This window comes from Nerophis lumbriciformis, linkage group LG26 (assembly GCF_033978685.3).
Source record: "Nerophis lumbriciformis linkage group LG26, RoL_Nlum_v2.1, whole genome shotgun sequence".
Lineage (NCBI taxonomy): Eukaryota > Metazoa > Chordata > Actinopteri > Syngnathiformes > Syngnathidae > Nerophis > Nerophis lumbriciformis.
Genome location: NC_084573.2, coordinates 25,056,574 through 25,075,478, shown reverse-complemented (window position 1 = coordinate 25,075,478; position 18,905 = coordinate 25,056,574). Strand labels below are relative to the sequence as shown.

The following is an 18,905-nucleotide window of genomic DNA, read 5'->3' as shown; positions in this document are numbered from 1 at the left end:
CATCTGCTGCTCATTGATGCCCGGTTGTGAAATCCAAAAACACTTCCAGTGCTTTAACTTAACTTAATTCCTGCAAGATCTTAGTGATCAAACCGACCCTTACCTACAGTGACTCCAACAGTGACATCCAAGTGGACTTCATTTTGCTGTGCTTGTTAGCCCCCAGACTACAAATGGCGAGGGGACTGTCCAGCTGGATGGGGAAGGCTACGCCGCAGTGGGACGACCCACAAGATGGAACCCCAACGTTTCCAGCGTTACGTTCAAGTTCCGAACATTCTCAACCGATGCTCTGCTCATGTATCTGGCAACTGAAGACATGGTATGAAAGCTAGCGGATATTGTCCAAAACAATGACTGCTTGCGCTTTATTTGTACTTTTCAACTTATATATACAAATATTGATGTGATAACAATAAGGACATCATTATTGATCTCGGCATCTTTTACTCTTAATCAGTGGTTCTCTATTTTTTGTTACGCCCCCCCGTAGGTGTTGATGAAGTTAGTGTTTATTTTTTTATCTGTATGTGTCCAGATATTTCTTTACTAACACTAAATATGCAATTGTGCCATAGCCTCTCACGCCCCAACATACACACACAACAAAAGGGACCACTCCACTATTTGAGAGGTACTGCTAAAAAGCAGTGGTTCTCAAACTTTTTTCACCAATTAGCACAGGGGTCTCAAACTCAATTTACCTGGGGGCCACTGGATGCAGAAACTGGGTGAGGCTGGGCCGCAAGAAAAGATTTCTTAAAAAAATCTAACATGCACTTTTGAATGAATTCACCTTCTTTGAATGGCTATCCTGCCCTTGCAACATACTTGCCAACCCTCCCGATTTTTCCGGGAGACTCCAGAATTTCAGTGCCCCTCCCGAAAATCTCCCGGGGCAACCATTCCCCCAAATTTGTCCCGATTTTAATAATATTAAGGGCGTGCCGTGATAGCACTGCCTTTAACGTCCTCTACAACCTGTTGTCGTGTCCGCTTTTTCACCATACAAACAGCGTGCCGGCCCAGACACATGTTGTATGAGGCTTCTGCAGACACATGTAAGTGACTGCAAGACATACTTGATCAACAGCCATACAAGTCACACTGAGGGTGGCCGTTTAAACAACTTTAACACTGTTACTAATATGCGCCACACTGTTAACCCACACCAAACAAGAATGACAAACACATTGCGGGAGAACATCCGCACCGTAACACAACATAAACACAACAGAACAAATACCCAAAACACCTTGCAGCCCTAACTCTTCCGGGCTGCAATATACACCCGCGCTACCAACAAACCCCCCCCCCCCCCCAACCCCGCCCACCTCAACCGACGCACGGAAGGGGGAGAGGGGGTTGATGTGTGGGGGCGCAGGGTTGGGGGGGCGGGGTTTGGTGGTAGCGGGGGTGTATATTGCAGCCCGGAAGAGTTAGGGCTGCATGGGATTCTTAGTATTTGTCTGTTGTGTTTATGTTGTGTTACGGTGCCGATGCTCTCCCGAAATGTGTTTGTCATTCTTGTTTGGTGTGGGTTCACAGTGTGGCGCATATTTGTAACAGTGTTAAACTTGTTTATACGGCCACCCTCAGTGTGACCTGTGTGGCTGTTGATCAAGTATGTCTTGCACTTATGTGTGTGTGTGTGTGTGTACAGAAGCCAAATACAACATGTGACTGGGCTGGCACGCTGTTTGTACAGGTTGTAGAGGGCGCTAAAGGCAGTGACATCACGGCACGCCCTTAATATTGTTGTTTGGGTGAAGACATTTGAGAGAATGGTTGACCTGAAATTCGGGAGTCTCCCGGAAAAGGGAGGGTTGGCAAGTATGATGCTGTCAAGCGCCATTCATATAAACATTTGAATGTTGGTCATTATGGTTGTACGTGGAGAGCAAAATGTTTTCTGAGGTGCTAATTCAGGGGTGTCAAACACGTGGCTCGCGTCCAATTGAGGCCCGCGGCACGTTATTTTGCGGCCCGCACCTTAATATGAAAATGTATTGTTAGTGCAGCCCGCAAAATAACGTGTGGCCCGCGAGCCACGTGTTTGAGACCCCTGAATTAGCACCTCAGAAAACATTTTGCTCTCCACGTACAACCATAATGACCAACATTCAAATACAGTAGCATAGTAGGCCTACGTATTCATTAAAAACAAGGCAGAGGTTTTATTCAACAAGTATATTTCATGTTTTTGACCACACAGTTTGAACAGTAACACTGTTTGAATATAGGAATATAAAACACTGTGTAAGTGATAATTTGGCGTACCACTAGTTTAAAAAAGCACTGCTCTAAATCAATGCTACCAATACACTTCCTGAAAGCAACTTCTCTGCACTTTTGTCCCCATGTAGAAGGACTTCATGTCATTGGAGTTGAATGGGGGCAAGGTGAAGGTGAACTTTGACCTGGGATCGGGGATTGGCAACGCCATATCAGCAAATCGCCAAAATGATGGACGCTGGAAATCTCTCACCATGTCTCGCAACAAGAAGCAAGGTATGCATAACAACAACAGCAGGAGATGTGCATGAATGATAATAATTAATACTTTAATAAGTACGTTATGATATTTGTGTTCCTTACAGCCACAGTGACCATTGTGGACATTGACTCCAATGCCGAGGAGAAGATAGTGGCCACATCTCAGGGTGCAGCCACTGGTCTGAACCTCAAGGAGAACCAGAGCATTTTCTTTGGAGGTCTACCGACCATCGGAAACTACAGGTAACGCCTTAAAATGGCTGACACCGTATTTACAGTAACACCATCTGTTCCAGGAAACAATGGAAGTAGGATAACATTTATTTCATGGTCAACCATTTAGCATTAATGCAAGGACATTGATAAGTTACAGTAGATACAGTGGATTGCTCGTCAAGGATGAGTACCGTTTACATTCGAACCTAGACCAGGGGTCGGCAACCTTTACCACTCAAAGAGCCATTTTGACCCGTTTCACAAAATAAAGAAAACAATGGGAACCACAAAACTCTTTTGAAATTTAAAATGAAATAACACTGCATACAAAGTTTTTTTTTTGCTTTGTGCTGTGTATAAACCAGGGGTCTCAGACACGCGTCCCGCACCTTAATTTGAAAATGTAATGTTAGTGCTGCCCGCGAGTTTTATATGAATGGCGCTTGACTGCATCACACTTGCCAACCCTCCCAATTTTTCCGGGAGACTCCCGAATTTCAGAGCAACTATTCTCTTGAATGTCTACTGATTTTCACCCAAACAACAATAATAAGGGCGTGCTATGATGGCACTGTCTTTACCGCCCTCTACAACCTGTACAAACAGCGTGCCAGCCCAGTCACATGTTGTATGCGGCTTCTGCAGACACACGAGTGACTGCAAGGCATACTTGTTCAACAGCCATACAGGTCACACTGAGGGTGGCCGTTTAAACAACTTTAACGCTCTTACTAATATGCGCCACTCTGTGAACCTACACCAAACAAGAATGACAAACACATTTCGGGAGAACATCCGCACCGTAACACAACATAAACACAACAGAACAAATACCCAGAATCTCATGCATCCCTAACTCTTCCGGGCTACATTATACACCCCCGCTACCACCAACCCCCCTCCGTGCGTCGGTTGAGGTGGGCGGGGTTGGGGTTTGGTGGTAGCGGGGGTGTATAATGTAGCCTGGAAGAGTTAGGGCTGCATGGGATTCTGGGTATTTGTTCTGTTGTGTTTATGTTGTGTTGCGGTGCGGATGTTCTCGAAATGTTTGTCATTCTTGTTTGGTGTGGGTTCACAGTGTGGCGCATATTAGTAAGAGTGTTAAAGTTGATTATATCACAACCCTCAGTGTAACCTGTATGGCTGTTGACCAAGTATGCCTTGCAGTCACTTACGTGTGTAAGCAGAGGCCACATACTACATGTGACCGGGCCGGCACGCAGATAGCATGGTGTAAAAGCGGACGCGACGACATGTTGTAGAGGATGTTAAAGGCAGTGCCATCACGCCACGCCCTCAATATTGTTGTCCGGATGAAAATCTGAGAATGTTTGCCCCGGGAGATGTCCGGGAGAGGCACTGAAATCCGGAAACCTCCCAGAAAAATCGGGGGGTACGGCAAGTATGCAGCTGAGCCGCATGCGGCTCCGGAGCCGCGGGTTGCTGACCCCTGACCTAGACGGTACCGATTTTTGGTACTTTTGTGTGAGTTAATAATACAAACAAATAAAGATATAATTTTTTTCGCGACATTTAAAAATGAGCTGATTATGATACCTGTTGACCATTTCTTACATCCTGTTTCATTGTCAAATTTGAGTCTCATTTGCAAGAATTACAGTACATTATGTTGCAATTGCAATTGCAGGTCCAAAATATTAGATGGCAGTATTGTAAACTTTACGGTGTGTTTTTGGTTTTTGTTGCACCCTAAAAAGTGTTAATACTGTAAGTATTGTACATACCAGCTGTTTGATTGTAACGTGCATCTTAGTTGTAGTTTTCATTAACAAATTCGGAGGTGTTGAAATTGCCATGGAAAATTGCTAATGCTAATCAGTAGCATGTCAATACCAAAGGCAATGTATATTAGCATCAATCTAGCGCATTTTGGGAAAAGTGAAGCTTTACTTTACTTAAATTGGAGCATTTTTGGAGTAAATTTATTTGTTGGCATTGACAATTGCAACGTTGGGTGGTTTTGGCTAAGTCCGCTCTAAGTCCTGCTGGAGTGTTCGTCAAGTGCCTAAATGCAAAGAGTCAGTAACCGGGCGTGACGTTATGCACTACCTAGGTACCGAAACATTGCACAACATTGAATTTGACGTGAATCGGTGCCCAGTAGGACCGGCGGGATTCAGTCGGTGCCAAAAAAGTACCGGATTCGGTTCTCATCCCTAAATGCCATATCTTCACAATTCAACATTTACGTCACTCCCAAAACAGCACAATTTTAACACATAACATTCCTTTTAAAGTTTTATTCTCTATAAACAATACAATAGAATGTAGTAAAACCAACTACAGTAGTTTAATGAAGTATTATAATAATAATGTACAACATTTACCTTGGAGAATGGACTTCTACGGTATCTCCTTCTAGGTGCTTTTTCGTCAAACACACCATTAGCAGTTTGTCCATATTGTTATGTTTAATGACCAACATTAAAATAGAGTAGCGTGGAAGTCCTAAATATTCATTGAAAACAAAGGAGAGGTTTTATTTAACAATATATGTAATATTAACATGTAATAACATGACACATAGTTTGAACAGTAACACTGTGTTTGAATATTTTATTAAGTGATTATTTGGCGTACCACAAGATGGAGCCCGCATATCACTGCTTTAGCTATAAGCTAATGCTAGCAAGTAAGACTGGATGTTTTGGTCAGAGGTTACGGTGATCACTATGGCATTTGCTACACCAATTAATGCCGGTGACGCTTGTAACTCAAGTTTTTGCTTGTAACTTTAGGCATAAGACATCTCTGATCTCAAAACACTCTTAAGTTAAGGTACCACTGTACTTGCATTTATATGCTATTTGCGAATGGTCTCGGAGCGTAACCCCCGCTAATCTACTGTAATAACTGAAATATTTTTTTTAATGTCTGATCAAGCATCTTGTGCAAGACTGGATCAAGTTTAAAGCAAATGCAATGTGATTATTCAATGGTGAAGAATGTGTGCTAATGCGATAATGTCATGTTTTGTCTTAACAGCATGAAATCCAGGTAAACAATAATACAAATTCCAATATTTAACAAGGGTAAATTGTTCTCTGCATGAGGAAAACCACACTGATGCTGGAGCACCATTTAGCCCACAAAATGTGTATGTGCGTGCGTGGGTGTGTGTGTGTGTGTGTGTGTGTGTGTGTGTGTGTACAATATATGTGTGTTGGCCTCTAATGGCTGCTGCTATTTCACGTGGCGCCTGAAAATCACTTCTTCTGCTCTTTTTGCATCTGGGTTTGTCATTTGTCCTTCAAGCAACAACAATGTAGCATTTCTGACATTGACGACTTTTTCTATTGTTGTTGTAAATGTGCCTAAATTGTATACCGGACGGGAATCCAACAATGGTTGCCAGCGCCCAGTGGGGCAACAAAACACTAAGGGCCTGATTTAGTCGAGGTTTGCCTGTACTGAAACTTGTGCAAACTCGATTGCACATGCAAAGCTACTAGATAGATAGATAGATAGTACTTTATTGATTCTTATCACTTTGCGTCTTTGTCTTCATGAATATGCAAAATTTATGCTGATCATCAAAACGCCCACAAAACTGTGAGGAGAAAAATGCAAATCTGTTATACAGCGCATACAATGTGATTTATCAACACTCATCACCGTTTTAGGAGCACTATTTTGCTTTTTATTTAGCACGTGTGAAAAGGACGCGCAAACTGACACAGTTCCACACGCGGCGGTGAGAGAGGAGTGCTCGCACTGCAAAGACAAACTCTGTCCTATGTGTACGTTTCAACATATTTGGACGGTCAGAAATAAAAAACATGTCTATTCAGCAACATCCTTTTATGATTTAATAGCTGCTGGATTGGATGACTTAAGAGGCTGTTTAAAGCAAATTAAATGTCTGTGTTTTGGTGTCATTTAATGTTTTAATGACATTTGTTTTGTCACATAGAATACATATAACTAACATATATACCATATTAAAGGTTCTTATCCTTTTTGTTCCTGGGGCCCTACTTGTCCACTACAGAGGGGCCCGGGGCCCACTCAAATATTAACACTGAATTGGTAATCTTACTCTTGATTTGAATTATATTCAATAATTATATCTAACCTACTTACAGTTTACATCCTTGTCAAATGATATGAAAGCATGTGTTAATCACAAAAATGATTATCGAGGTTAGGGTGATTAGAAAATATAATAATAATCAAACTATAAAAGAAGGGACACATAAAAACTGATGAAAAGTAAATATACAGTGCTAATATAAATACATTTTAACTAAATGGATGATAAATTATAATAAAAATCCAATCAAAGTGAAAATACAACTTTGCCACTTTAGTCGTAATTTTTGCGCTTCAAAAACTTCTGTGACTTTAGCTCCAGACTTCTTTTGTTTGTTTGATATTGTCATTCCTGCCACAAGTGGCGAAAAAGTGTATTACAACTGAGTAGCGCTGCGGACCAAACAGACAGATAATTTTTGGTGGCCCCCAAGGGTGCGCTCGCGGCCCAATATGATAAAAACGTTTTTAATAATGCATTTTTTGCGTTTTGTGCACAGTATTGCACCCTCCCTCCCATGCACCTTCAGCGGTTAAAAAAAATGGTGTCAAAGATGTACTGCAGAACTGCTTCTAAAATGCCCATAAAAAGTGGTAGATGTCTCCTGCTTGTTTGAAAACATAGCAAATTGCCACAGGTAGGCGCATGATAACATGAATGGGGAGTAAATGAGATTGTCTCTGTGGTGATGTCCCGTATAGTTCATACATAATCCTCATTTAGATAAGGCGGTCTGCACCACTTTTCTATTGTAGATTGAGTTTTAGTAGATCGACCACTAAGATTACGTTTACAATGCAGGCTAAAGTGGCCCAAGTCATATTTTTTCAAAATGTGATTTTTTTTCCAGCTGACTGTTTACACTGCAAGTAAAATGTGATCTTTATCAGACTCCAGTGCAAACGCGCACATGCCCCAATGTGGCCCCGATGTCACTTCCATGCACAGTTCAATAAAGTGAAAACAAAGGAAGTTGACCGTATTCCATAAATGAACAATGAAGGCGCTACTTCTACAAAATAAAATAAAAGTTTCCACCATAGTTATGGTCGCCACGCCTTAAAAAGTAGTGTTTTTTCAACATGAAAATAAATTAAAGTAATATAATGTATGAATGGATATACATGGGAGGGTTCTAATCTTTTTATGGCTGTTAACTAGAGGAAACACAGACATCAGTGTGGATTTATGGGAGCTTTATTTTTCAACTCACATGCAAGCAAATACGCCACAGCATCAATATCGGTCCTTCAACAATCGCTATTTACTCGGAATGAAAGTATATATTCATATATTACATAATAGCCTACTTTTTGTGCACTATTGACTAGTGATGCACTGAAAATTTGGCCATCGAAAATAGACTTTGCTCACTGAAACCGGATGTTGTGATGAAGTATCCACTTCCGCTGGCAGGCTGCATCTTTCCCTGCACACACAAATGATGTAGCTCGCCTAAAGCTGACGAAAAAGTCACATACGGGTCGCATTCAGGTCCAATCTAGTTCGGACTACTTCCTGATGTGGCCTGAATCTGATGCGAAAAGATCAGATTTGAAGCATTTTGGAGCAAAACAAAATCTGAAATCTGCACTTCCGGGCAAAATAATCAGATTTGGTGTGCAGTGTAAACTGGGCCTAATAGTAAACGCTATTTTATAGATTGCACACGCTGTTTAGCATATGGTATTTGGATCTTTGTAAATCAGACCCTAAATTGTGTAGCGCAAAACTAATGTGACAAATTAATAAAGCAATATTGGTAATTAATAGGGGTGCGCAAAAAATCGATCACCATCGAAATCGCAATTTTTATTCATCCCAATTTTATATCGATTCATAATTTTCAAAAACCGATGAAACAAGCAATATGATGAATACATTTATCTATGTTTTTTAGCAGAATACATTTTTTAAAGGACAATTTAAAACCATCTCCATAAAACCAGAAGGAGCTTTTCTAACCTGTTTTGAAATGATTCACTAATTATTATACCAAATAGTACATTGCGAGAATCGGTTTTAATCGAGAGTTGTTTCTGAATCGAATCCTCATCCCAGGAATCGGAATCAGATCGAATCGTTAGGTGCACAAGGATTTACACCCCTACTAATTCATGTTAATAAGAAGGACAAATGCCATATTCACAATATGCTCTGGCTGCTCTCAAGCCACCACTTAAGGCTGCAATATTTAAGAAATGATCCTATTACATTATTCTTAATCTCAAAGTCTGATGTCTTCAATGTGCTCTCATGTCTTTGTAGGTCAGAGGTCATCCTGAAGCGATACATAGGCTGCCTTCGGGAGATTGAAATATCCCGAACTCCATATAATCTCCTTAGTAGCTCAGATTATACTGGGGTCACTAAAGGGTGTAATGTAGAGGTAAGTCCTTCTTTTGTACAAAGCCATATTACATTGCAAAGGCATGCTATGGAGTGTACATGTTTATGGCACTTACTGTAATCAAATTTGACATGTGTTTGAAGTAATAAATGCTTGAAAAATTAATTGTATGTGACTCCAATGCTGGTGGAGTGATCTAATAATCACATTTGCATAATTGGCCATGAGTAAAAATCATAACACTTCTTTGTGTAGTTTTTAAAATATTATCATAAATTAGAGCCGCCTGTGAGTCTTTTTAGACAACAGTGGGGCCGACACCAGCACCACACCTGCTGCTAAGTCGTTATACAGTGGAACCTTGATTGTTGATTGATTGGTTCTCGAAAAGGGTGCGTAAATAAAAGTTTGTATATCGAAGCAAATTTCTTCATGAGAAACAAGGCCTGCTCAGTGGCCTTGTGATTAGAGTGTCCGCCCTGAGATCGCTAGGTCGTGAGTTCAAATCCCGGCCACTCAGCATCAAGGGTTGGAATTGGGTGTTACATCACCAAAATTATTCCCGAGCGCAGCCACCGCTGCTGCTCACTGCTCCCCTCATCTCCGAGGGGGTGGAAATGCAGAGGGTAATTTCCTGTTGTGGTAATTTCACCAAACCTAGTGTGTGTGTGACTATCAGTGGTACTTTAACTTTAACTCCAGCCTCCAGCCTCGACAGAAGTCCATATTTTAGTTGGTTTGCACATTTTGAACAACATAATAAGCACTATAAAGTGCCTTTATTCATAAAAACATAACAATATGGTGAAAGATCAACTTTCTATTTAATAACAAATTAATGTGCGATACCACTGATTTTCTTTCTGACCCGATACCGTGTGAAATTTAGGCTGGTATCAGTGAAACTGATACGATACAGATACTTTGTGCAAATATACTTAATGTGTCTGCTAAAAAATTTAAAAGTTGTTTATTTCAAATAACATACAATAAAGACTACAAATATTTATTTGTTATTATTTCTTATATATTATTTAATCTAATGTATTTATTATGATTCATTATTATTATTGTATTTGTTATTATTATTATTATTGTTATTATCATTTATTATTTTATATTTACTTCAAACTCTGAAGTATATTGAAGTAGTGGTATGAATACAATTTTAGCTAAGCTAAAACAACAGGACAAAATCATACAAAGTACACTAAAATGTTTTTTCAAACCATAGCAAAAGAAAATAGGTGACATAATTAAAGCATTCAAATTAATTAATAAGAAATACTATTAGAATAAAATGTAAGTCACAATTCAGTTCAATTAACATGTTAATGTGAAAATACTGAACATATTTTGCTGGTCTTTTTTACACTGTGTTACAGTTAATGATACACATTATCTCAAATAACCAAAATATCAAAGTATCGATATTTTGATTTCAGAATCGATATTAGAGCGGAAATATCTGGTATCGGCGCTATTGATATTTCAATATTGATCGGCACATTTTCATAACAAAGTCAAAAAAACGAGCTGAACTGTCGTCCTATGTCGACACCCTTCCGACATGCACACACACAGTCACTAGCCCTGTGGTGCACTCACTGTTTGAAATCACAATACTCTTAGCTTTCACAGCCAGGTCGCCTAAATGATTAGGAATAAAACATTTAATCCACTTTACCTTGTTGGTTGGGGGGTAATGGTTGCGGCAATGTCGACAACGCTGTGGATACTTTCTGAATTTTTCAAACCACACATCGCATTTTCTTTGCTTTCTTTGGACATATGTGGAGCTAAACTTCAAAAGTGTTGTAAAAAGCTGTGAAACAGTAACACATTGCCTAACAACAGCACTGCTCTGCTGACTAAGTACCATATTTTTCGGACCATAGGACGCACCGGATTGTAAGGCGCATTAAGGGGGTCATATTATGATTTTTTTTCTAAATTGAAAACACTTCCTTGTGGTCTACATAACATGTAATGGTGGTTCTTTGGTCAAAATGTTGCATAGATTATGTTTTACAGACCATCTTCAAGTCGCTTTCTGACCGTCGCCTCAGTATGCACCGTTTTGTGGACGGCCTTATTTTCGTGCCTCCGCTTTGACAGCGTCTTCTCCCCGTCATCTGTGTTGTAGCGGTGTAGCGTGCAAGGACGGGAGTGGAGGAATTGTCAAAAGATGGAGCTAACTGTTTTAATGACATTCAGACTTTACTTAAATCAATAACAGAGCAGCATCTCCTCATCCGCGGCTCACAAGTTCAACAACAACGCCGGAAATGTGTCCCATGAAAAACCGTCTGACCAGAACTCTAATAACTTAAGTTTCGTGGGTGAATTATGTATACCCACTACACCGGTAGTTTTTAGCACTTCCATAGCGAGTCTACTGACAGATATAAGTTACAACTTTACGCTACTTTATATTAGAAATGGCAACAGTGGAGGATGAATGCTCCATAACAAGAATATAGACAAAAAGAAGAAGCTTATTGACTATGGCGTCTCCACGGACTACAATGGCGGACGCGCGCAAATTTTCAGAACTTATGCAGATCCAAATACACATCAGCAGGTACCAGAAGGTAAGACAAGTTGGTTTTGCATAATATTACGAAACAAAACACCAGATAATGTCTCCTGAAGGGTTCCATTTTGCGGTCCTTATACACACACCTTAATACTCGTATGTTGAATCACAGTACGTCTGACTATGGTAGCCGTAATGCTCCGACAATCCATCAAGTGGTGAGACTTCATAGCTTACCAGTCATACTAAAACATTTGACAGATTTTTGAGAGCCGTGTGTAATGTTCTATATTCTCAATGGAACATTGAAATGTTTTGGTGTTTACTGGTGTCATCTTGCAGTCTACATGTATCTCTTATGTGTGACTGCCATCTATTGGTCACACTTATTACACCATGTACCAAATAAAATAGCTTCGAGGTCAGTAAGCACAACCACAATTTTTCCGTACATTAGGCGCACTGTCGATTTTTGAGAAAATGAAAGTATTTTAAGTGTGCCTTATAGTCCGAAAAATTGGGTACGCATATGCTGCCAGGCACAAAATGGCTAAACTGCAACCACACAATGGGTGGATTAAATGTTCTTACACCAAAGCCTACTTTTATCCGGCCTGTGGATTGTAAATTGAAAAGTTAGTACTATGAGAGGTTCGTAAATCAAGGTTCCTCTGTACTAAGCACTGGTCCTTTTTGCTCCGTCTTCTTATTCTCTGGCAAAGTGTGCATCTAATGTGTTTACAAGCAAGACCGTTTGTGGCACGCCACAATTAAATACATTTAGGGGGAAACAAAGCTTTTATTAATATTATGGTAACCAGAGATCACCTACTTGAGTGGTCCAAATAAGTAATTGGTGGATCAGCCAGGACACCTAGCATAACATTACTGTCCGGATTGTGTGCAGTGCTATCATCAGTTGTTAATTTAAAAAAAGCTCAGAAATGCAGTAGCTTTGTAGAACTTTCTCTTCTTGCCTTGTAGAACTACAGAAGTGTAATAGTATTCACTTGTAAAGTTTTTTAATACGGAGATGTCCTCCATGCATGTTTTATTATTAAGCTACACAAATACACTCCACTGACTTCACAATGGACTTTTGCAAAGTCATCCAAGGCATTCATCAGGGTTTCTATCCACTAATGGAATTTATGTATACACTCTAGCAGCCTTTGTCCATGTACAAAGGAGTAGAAAAGACCCCGGGGGTAGTGAGTAGTTACGGGGAGCGGTCATTACATTCTCCTCAGGTGTTTGCCAAGGTTGTCCAGTCAGCTTTGTGGTGTTTACGAGAACAAAAATATTCTTCTGATGCGTATGACATTGCTGTTTTTCTCCTAGAACTTGTACACGGTCAGTTTCTCAAAGCCGGGATACGTGGAGCTCGGTGGGTTGTCACTGGCGGTCGGCACTGAGATCAGCCTGTCGTTCAGCACCTTGGTCGACACCGGCACCTTGCTGTTAGCGGTGGGCGGGGCTCCGCCAATCAACCAGCAGGTTAGCATTCTACTGTTCTACACTAATAGGTCAGTAAAATATGGATGGAGGAAAACTTGTATTCAAATTGCCTCTTTTAAAAAGGTTAGCATACATGTTGCCATAGCAGCAGTTTTATCAGAACATATCCTAACTAAAAGAGCAAAGAATAAATCTGAAATATTGTCTGTTAAGAAAGAAAATATCCACAAAATAGTATGTCAAATGTGCCTAATTTTCAATCAGTATTAATCAAGTATAAATACAGTATGTCTTACAAGTAGGGATGGATACCTTTCACATTGGAATCGATAGTACCTGGGTATCAATATTGGTACTCAACGGTACCAATTTTAGATACTTCTGTGTGTGTTCATGTGTTAATAAATGTTAATTTGTTTAATAATAAAAAATCTTCACGGTGGCAGAGGGGTTAGTGCATCTGCCTCACAATACGAAGGTCCTGAGTAGTCTTGGGTTCAATCCCGGGCTCGGGATCTTTCTGTGTGGAGTTTGCATGTTCTCCCCGTGACTGCGTGGGTTCCCTCCGGGTACTCCGGCTTCCTCCCACCTCCAAGGACATGCACCTGGGGATAAGTTGATTGGCAACACTAAATTGGCCCTAGTGTGTGGATGTGAGTGTGAATGTTGTCTGTCTATCTGTGTTGGCCCTGCGATGAGGTGGCGACTTGTCCAGGGTGTACCCCGCCTTCCGCCCGATTGTAGCTGAGATAGGCTCCAGCGCCCCCCGCGACCCCAAAGGGAATAAGCGGTAGAAAATGGATGGATGGAATAAAAATCTCTTTTTTACATTTAAAGGGGCTGTTTACAAGTTGCTCACATTTTTCAATGCAAAAATGTCTACTATTAGTGGTTTGACAAAACATATATTTGTTAAAACCGTCCATATTTTTCACAATGACTAAGTTTGTGTAAAAACATTTTTTTACCGGCCAGAATAAAATGATTGGTGTTTACGGCGGTCACTCACCCTGTCTCGTCAACACGTACGTGCAGGAAACGCGTGCACACATACAAAAGCAGTCCAAGACAAGCAATGAACATTTTGCAGCCATAATGTTGTTATGGTAGAATATACATTCAATGACAGCTAATGCTAACTCTCTAAATCGGTATCATTAGCTAACAACACCCAAAATAATGCCCATGCATGTGTTACGTACGTAGGTAGGTACGCCATTACGTCATAGAAGCCAAAAGATGGCGGGATATAACGCTTAAAATAGATTGGAAAGTTTGCGCCCTCTAGGCATCTGTGTAAATGTGGCAAACAGCCCCTTTAACATTGAGCTGATAACATTGGTGCTGACCTGTTGTTATATCTTGATTTCTTACGCTTTTCAGTCTCATTTGCAATTACTATATAGTAGACCTAGCATGCAGTTTCTATTTCAAGACACTAGATGGCAGTAGTGTATAGGCTACGGGGCGTTGCCTCGTCAGGAAGTAGTCTTTGCCATGAAGCTGAATGTAGTCTTTTTTTTTTTTTTTTTTGCACCCTAAAAAGTGTTTACACTAAGTAATCTTCGCTGCCCTGTTCTTATATTTAATTTCTTACACTTCTTAGTCTCATTTGCCATTATTATATAGTAGATGTAGCTTGCAGTTTCCATTTCATTACCTTAGATGGCGGTAGTGCATAGACTACGGTGCGTTGCATAGTCAGGAAGTAGTCTTTGCCATGAAGCTCAATGTAGTCTTTTGTTGCACCCTAAAAAGTGTTTACATTGTATTGTAATGTATTACACACCAGCTGTTTGATTGCAACATTCATCTTAGTTGTAATTTTCATTACCAAATTTAAAGGTGTTGAAATCGCCATGTAAAATTGCTAATGCTAATCTTTTGCATGTACAGTATATGTCATATCCAATGTAAAGTACAATCGAGCCAGTGCATTTAAAAATGTGGGGCCTTACTGTACTATCGAGCACATTTTTCTTGATTTTACTGGCATGGAAAATTGCAACATTACCTAGAGGCAGCTTGACGGACGGAGTCCGCTGGTGTGCTGCTTGTTTTCCAGCCAAGTATTTGAGCCGGTGCCGAGTCTGCAACCAAACGCAACTGTATCAAAATGTATCCTGTATTTGACATGAGCCTGTATCATAATATATACACGTTCATATGATTATACATGAAATAATATACTTAAGTTCTCAGCCTGTGTCTAAGCAGTGTATAGAAATGTTACTATTAGCATGCTTGATTTTTATTTTTAGAGAATACACATGCAAATTACCTAAGCTTTTAAATTTTTATTAGGGCTGTCAAACGATTAAAATATTTAAACACGATTAATCTCATTGTTCATGGTTAACTCAAAATTAATCGCGATATTCGCAACTATAAGTTATAAGTGTAGCCTAGACAGATAATTTTAAAGTTTTAACACCTTGACTGGATAATTGATTTGCTTTAATGAAATGTTTTTTTTTAAACATTGTTTTTTTTAAAACGGCTCAACGCAAAAAATACAAATACGCTTTTAATGACAATACAAATAAATTGCCTGCTGTGTGTTGGTGTCTTGCCAGATTGTGTATGTTGTAGAAATACAGAATTTGTATTCCCGCTTTAGGAGCACTTGCATTCAGAGAAGGAACTACACTTCCATGTTTGGATACCAGTGTCACGCATTAATAACACAAAATATGGATCGTTACTGTCATGCTTTGATTGTCAAAGATGTTTGACAATGATTTTTTTTAACCTAAATAAATGCTTCTGATATTCTGTACATTACATGTTTTACAAGTTAATGGTCTTCATGTTGCTGCATGACAATGTCTTAACCTTTTCTATTTATTAATCAAATGTAATATTCATCCTGCTATTCATTCTGTAATTGAGGACTCAACCAGAACGCAACCTTTTAAACCAGCCAGAAAAATGATGTGCGTTAATCACCTGTTAAAAAAAATTGTGCTGTTAATGAAATGTATAGTTATTACGTTATCGCGTTAACTTTGACAGCCATAATTTTGATCCATTCCTAGCTCAATGTTGTTGTCTGACGTGTGTATGCACTGTATTTTTTTATTACTTGTGTAAGCTATACAAACCCTGACAACCCGCTACCCAAAATGAATTGCCCCTTGAGTGTTTAATACAATTGTTTGACTTGAATAGATATAATTGTTAATAGGAGTTAATTTAAATATTATTAATGGTTAATTTAGATATTGCTAAAAGAGGACAGACTGATCTTTTTGTTTTTTTTCTGACACTATATGTTCACAATGTGATGTTCATAATGTGTTGTTCATACGAAGAAAATGTGTTATCCTGTCTGCCACAGGTCCGTAACAAAAATGGCATCTCTAAGAGGAAGCGCAGACAATCAGGAGAGGTAAGTCGTTAAGGTCAAGGTTTCTTTAACTGGAGGTAAAATAATTGTGCAGACAGTAATTTAACAACAAGGCAGAATGAAACAAACATACACTAAACAACATTAAAAACCACAAACTATCATCAGTATACAAGCACACTGTGGAAAAGTAAAATATATCATCTAATGAACCAATAAAATCAGTGTGATAAAAGTGCATAATATAATAAAATAGTAGCGCGTGCGCGCACACACACGCGCTATCCTCAAATTGAATGATTTCAGAAGTGCAATGTAATGAGATTTTGCATTTTTAGGCAAATAGTCAATTTTTCTGAAACACAAAATATCCATTGATGCCAACACTCACACATCACCTATTTCGCTCAGTATATGACATCATTGCATCCTAATGAGATTTCAGTTGGTTGTTGACAGTGCTCATTATATGCAAACACACACACACACAACAAGCACAAATGTTTATCTTCTGTGCCTGTATGTATTAATATACAGTCCCTGTATATGAATAATTTTAACACATTTTTAAAATTGTTGGGACAGATTCCAGTAATATTGCAATACAACACTATATCATAATTGTTTTGTTTGTGAGAATACGCAATCTAGTGGTACTCCTAAGCACAGCACGAATGTCATTGGGAACATGCGCGTATGCCTGTGTTAGCATAATGTGGGCGTGTGTGTTTTAGCTGACGTAATGCAGTGTGTGTACGCGCGCGTGTGTGTGTATGTAAGGACAAAGGGTTACCTCTGGTTTATCCATCATTACTGGTTGTTGGGTGCATAAATCTATTTTTACTAACAATGCTGGAAGGCATGGTGTGTGCGCCTGCGATTTGTGTGTGTATGTGTGGAAAGGTTAAGCGAGGTTAAGAACACCATCAGCTCAACTTGGCCCTGACTAATGGATGTGTAAGAGCGGGACAGAGCGGCGTAACCAAAAACAAAAGACGGAGGGGATTTAGAGGTGAAAGTGAGGCTTGAAGGGTGCAATAAGATGAGAAATCCTGCAAGAGAACAACAGTTGCATAGTAAGGAGACAACAGGAATACTACGAGGTAGGATAGTGACCAAGATAGAACAACAATGAAGGTGAAACTATTATGGCACTGGAGCTAAAGATCAATTAATTTGCATAATATAACTCTTTTATCAACAAGATTTGATATTATCTAATTAGCATAATTTATGTGGAAACTGGGAGAAACAAAGTGTTCAAAAAAACGAACGAAAAGCAAAATAAATATGGATAGAAATACAGAGGAACTTTCCTTTGCTGCTTCTTTTATTTTTTTACGTCACAAGCAAGAGAGAGTCGCCAGTGAGTGCTTGTCGATGGATATATTTTAGATATGAGTGATAAGACTCTAAAAAAGTGTCCAATAGTACCAGAAAAAGTGGCAATTTGCTATTTTGAACAAGTCAATGAGGGGTCTGAATACTCCTCCTTTTGCTGCATCTTCTCAGGCAGATTTGGGGCCTCATGTATTAAGCGCGCGTCCGCCCATTTTCACGGCAAAGTTGAGATGTATCAAGAGTGAACTGAACGTGGAAATGTGCGGTGCCTCACGCCAACTTCATGGCTGGCGAACGCAAATTTCTGCAAATTTTGGTGACACACAGAGGTGTTGTTGGGTAACTGTTTCATTATTTTTTTTTTATTTAGCCTTTATTTAACCAGGTAAAAATCCCATTGAGATCAAGGATCTCTTTTCCAAGGGAGACCTGGCCAAGGGGGCAGCAGCAAGGTTACATTAAAAACAGTAAACAACACATAAAACATCATATTTACAACATTAAAACTTGCTTACATAACACATGTGCATACAGACAAGGTAGACTGCAGTCCTTTCACAGAAGCTTTAAACTCATTCAATGTAACAAGGGTTTGAAGTTTAATATTCGATTGTAGGTTATTCCAAGCCTTCAGTGCTGAAAATCTAAATGCTTTCTTGCCCAGTTCAGTTCTTACTTTGGGGACGACAAATTGCAGAACATTCATTGAACGAAGATTGTGACTTCCTTGTTTCTTTGTTAAAAGACAAGACAGATAAGATGGAGTGACACCCAGAATGGTTTTGTAGATGAAAACATACCAATGATTGAGGCGTCGAGCACATAAAGATGTCCAGTTAACCATTGAGTATAATACGCAATGGTGAGTAAGGGGAGCGCAGTTGGTGATGAATCTCAGTGCCCCGTGGTACACACTATCCAGCTTGTGGAGACAACCAGCAGTAGCATTCATGTACAACACATCTCCATAGTCAATAACAGGTAAAAAGGTTGTTTCCACCAATTTCTGTTTCACAGTAAAAGAAAAGCAAGACTTGTTTCTATAATAAAATCCCAGTAAAAGTTTCAGTTTTTTTACAACATACTGAATTTCAATCAAGAA

The 18,905-nt window shown here is 39.5% G+C and overlaps 1 protein-coding gene across 4 annotated transcripts in view; it reads left to right on the top strand.

Moving 5' to 3' along the window:
- The window catches only part of lama2 (laminin, alpha 2), a 498,600-nt gene that overhangs the window by 423,977 nt on the left and 55,718 nt on the right, over positions 1 to 18,905 (top strand). For 3 of the 4 annotated variants that reach the window (XM_061987118.2, XM_061987116.2, XM_061987119.2), the window contains exons 53-59: positions 160 to 322; positions 2,367 to 2,511; positions 2,601 to 2,739; positions 5,719 to 5,730; positions 9,035 to 9,155; positions 12,997 to 13,152; positions 16,454 to 16,504. In XM_061987118.2, coding sequence (XP_061843102.2) covers positions 160 to 322; positions 2,367 to 2,511; positions 2,601 to 2,739; positions 5,719 to 5,730; positions 9,035 to 9,155; positions 12,997 to 13,152; positions 16,454 to 16,504 — 787 coding nt within the window. The remainder of the gene's footprint in view (positions 1 to 159; positions 323 to 2,366; positions 2,512 to 2,600; positions 2,740 to 5,718; positions 5,731 to 9,034; positions 9,156 to 12,996; positions 13,153 to 16,453; positions 16,505 to 18,905) is intronic. The other variant, XM_061987117.2, reaches the window with a different exon arrangement.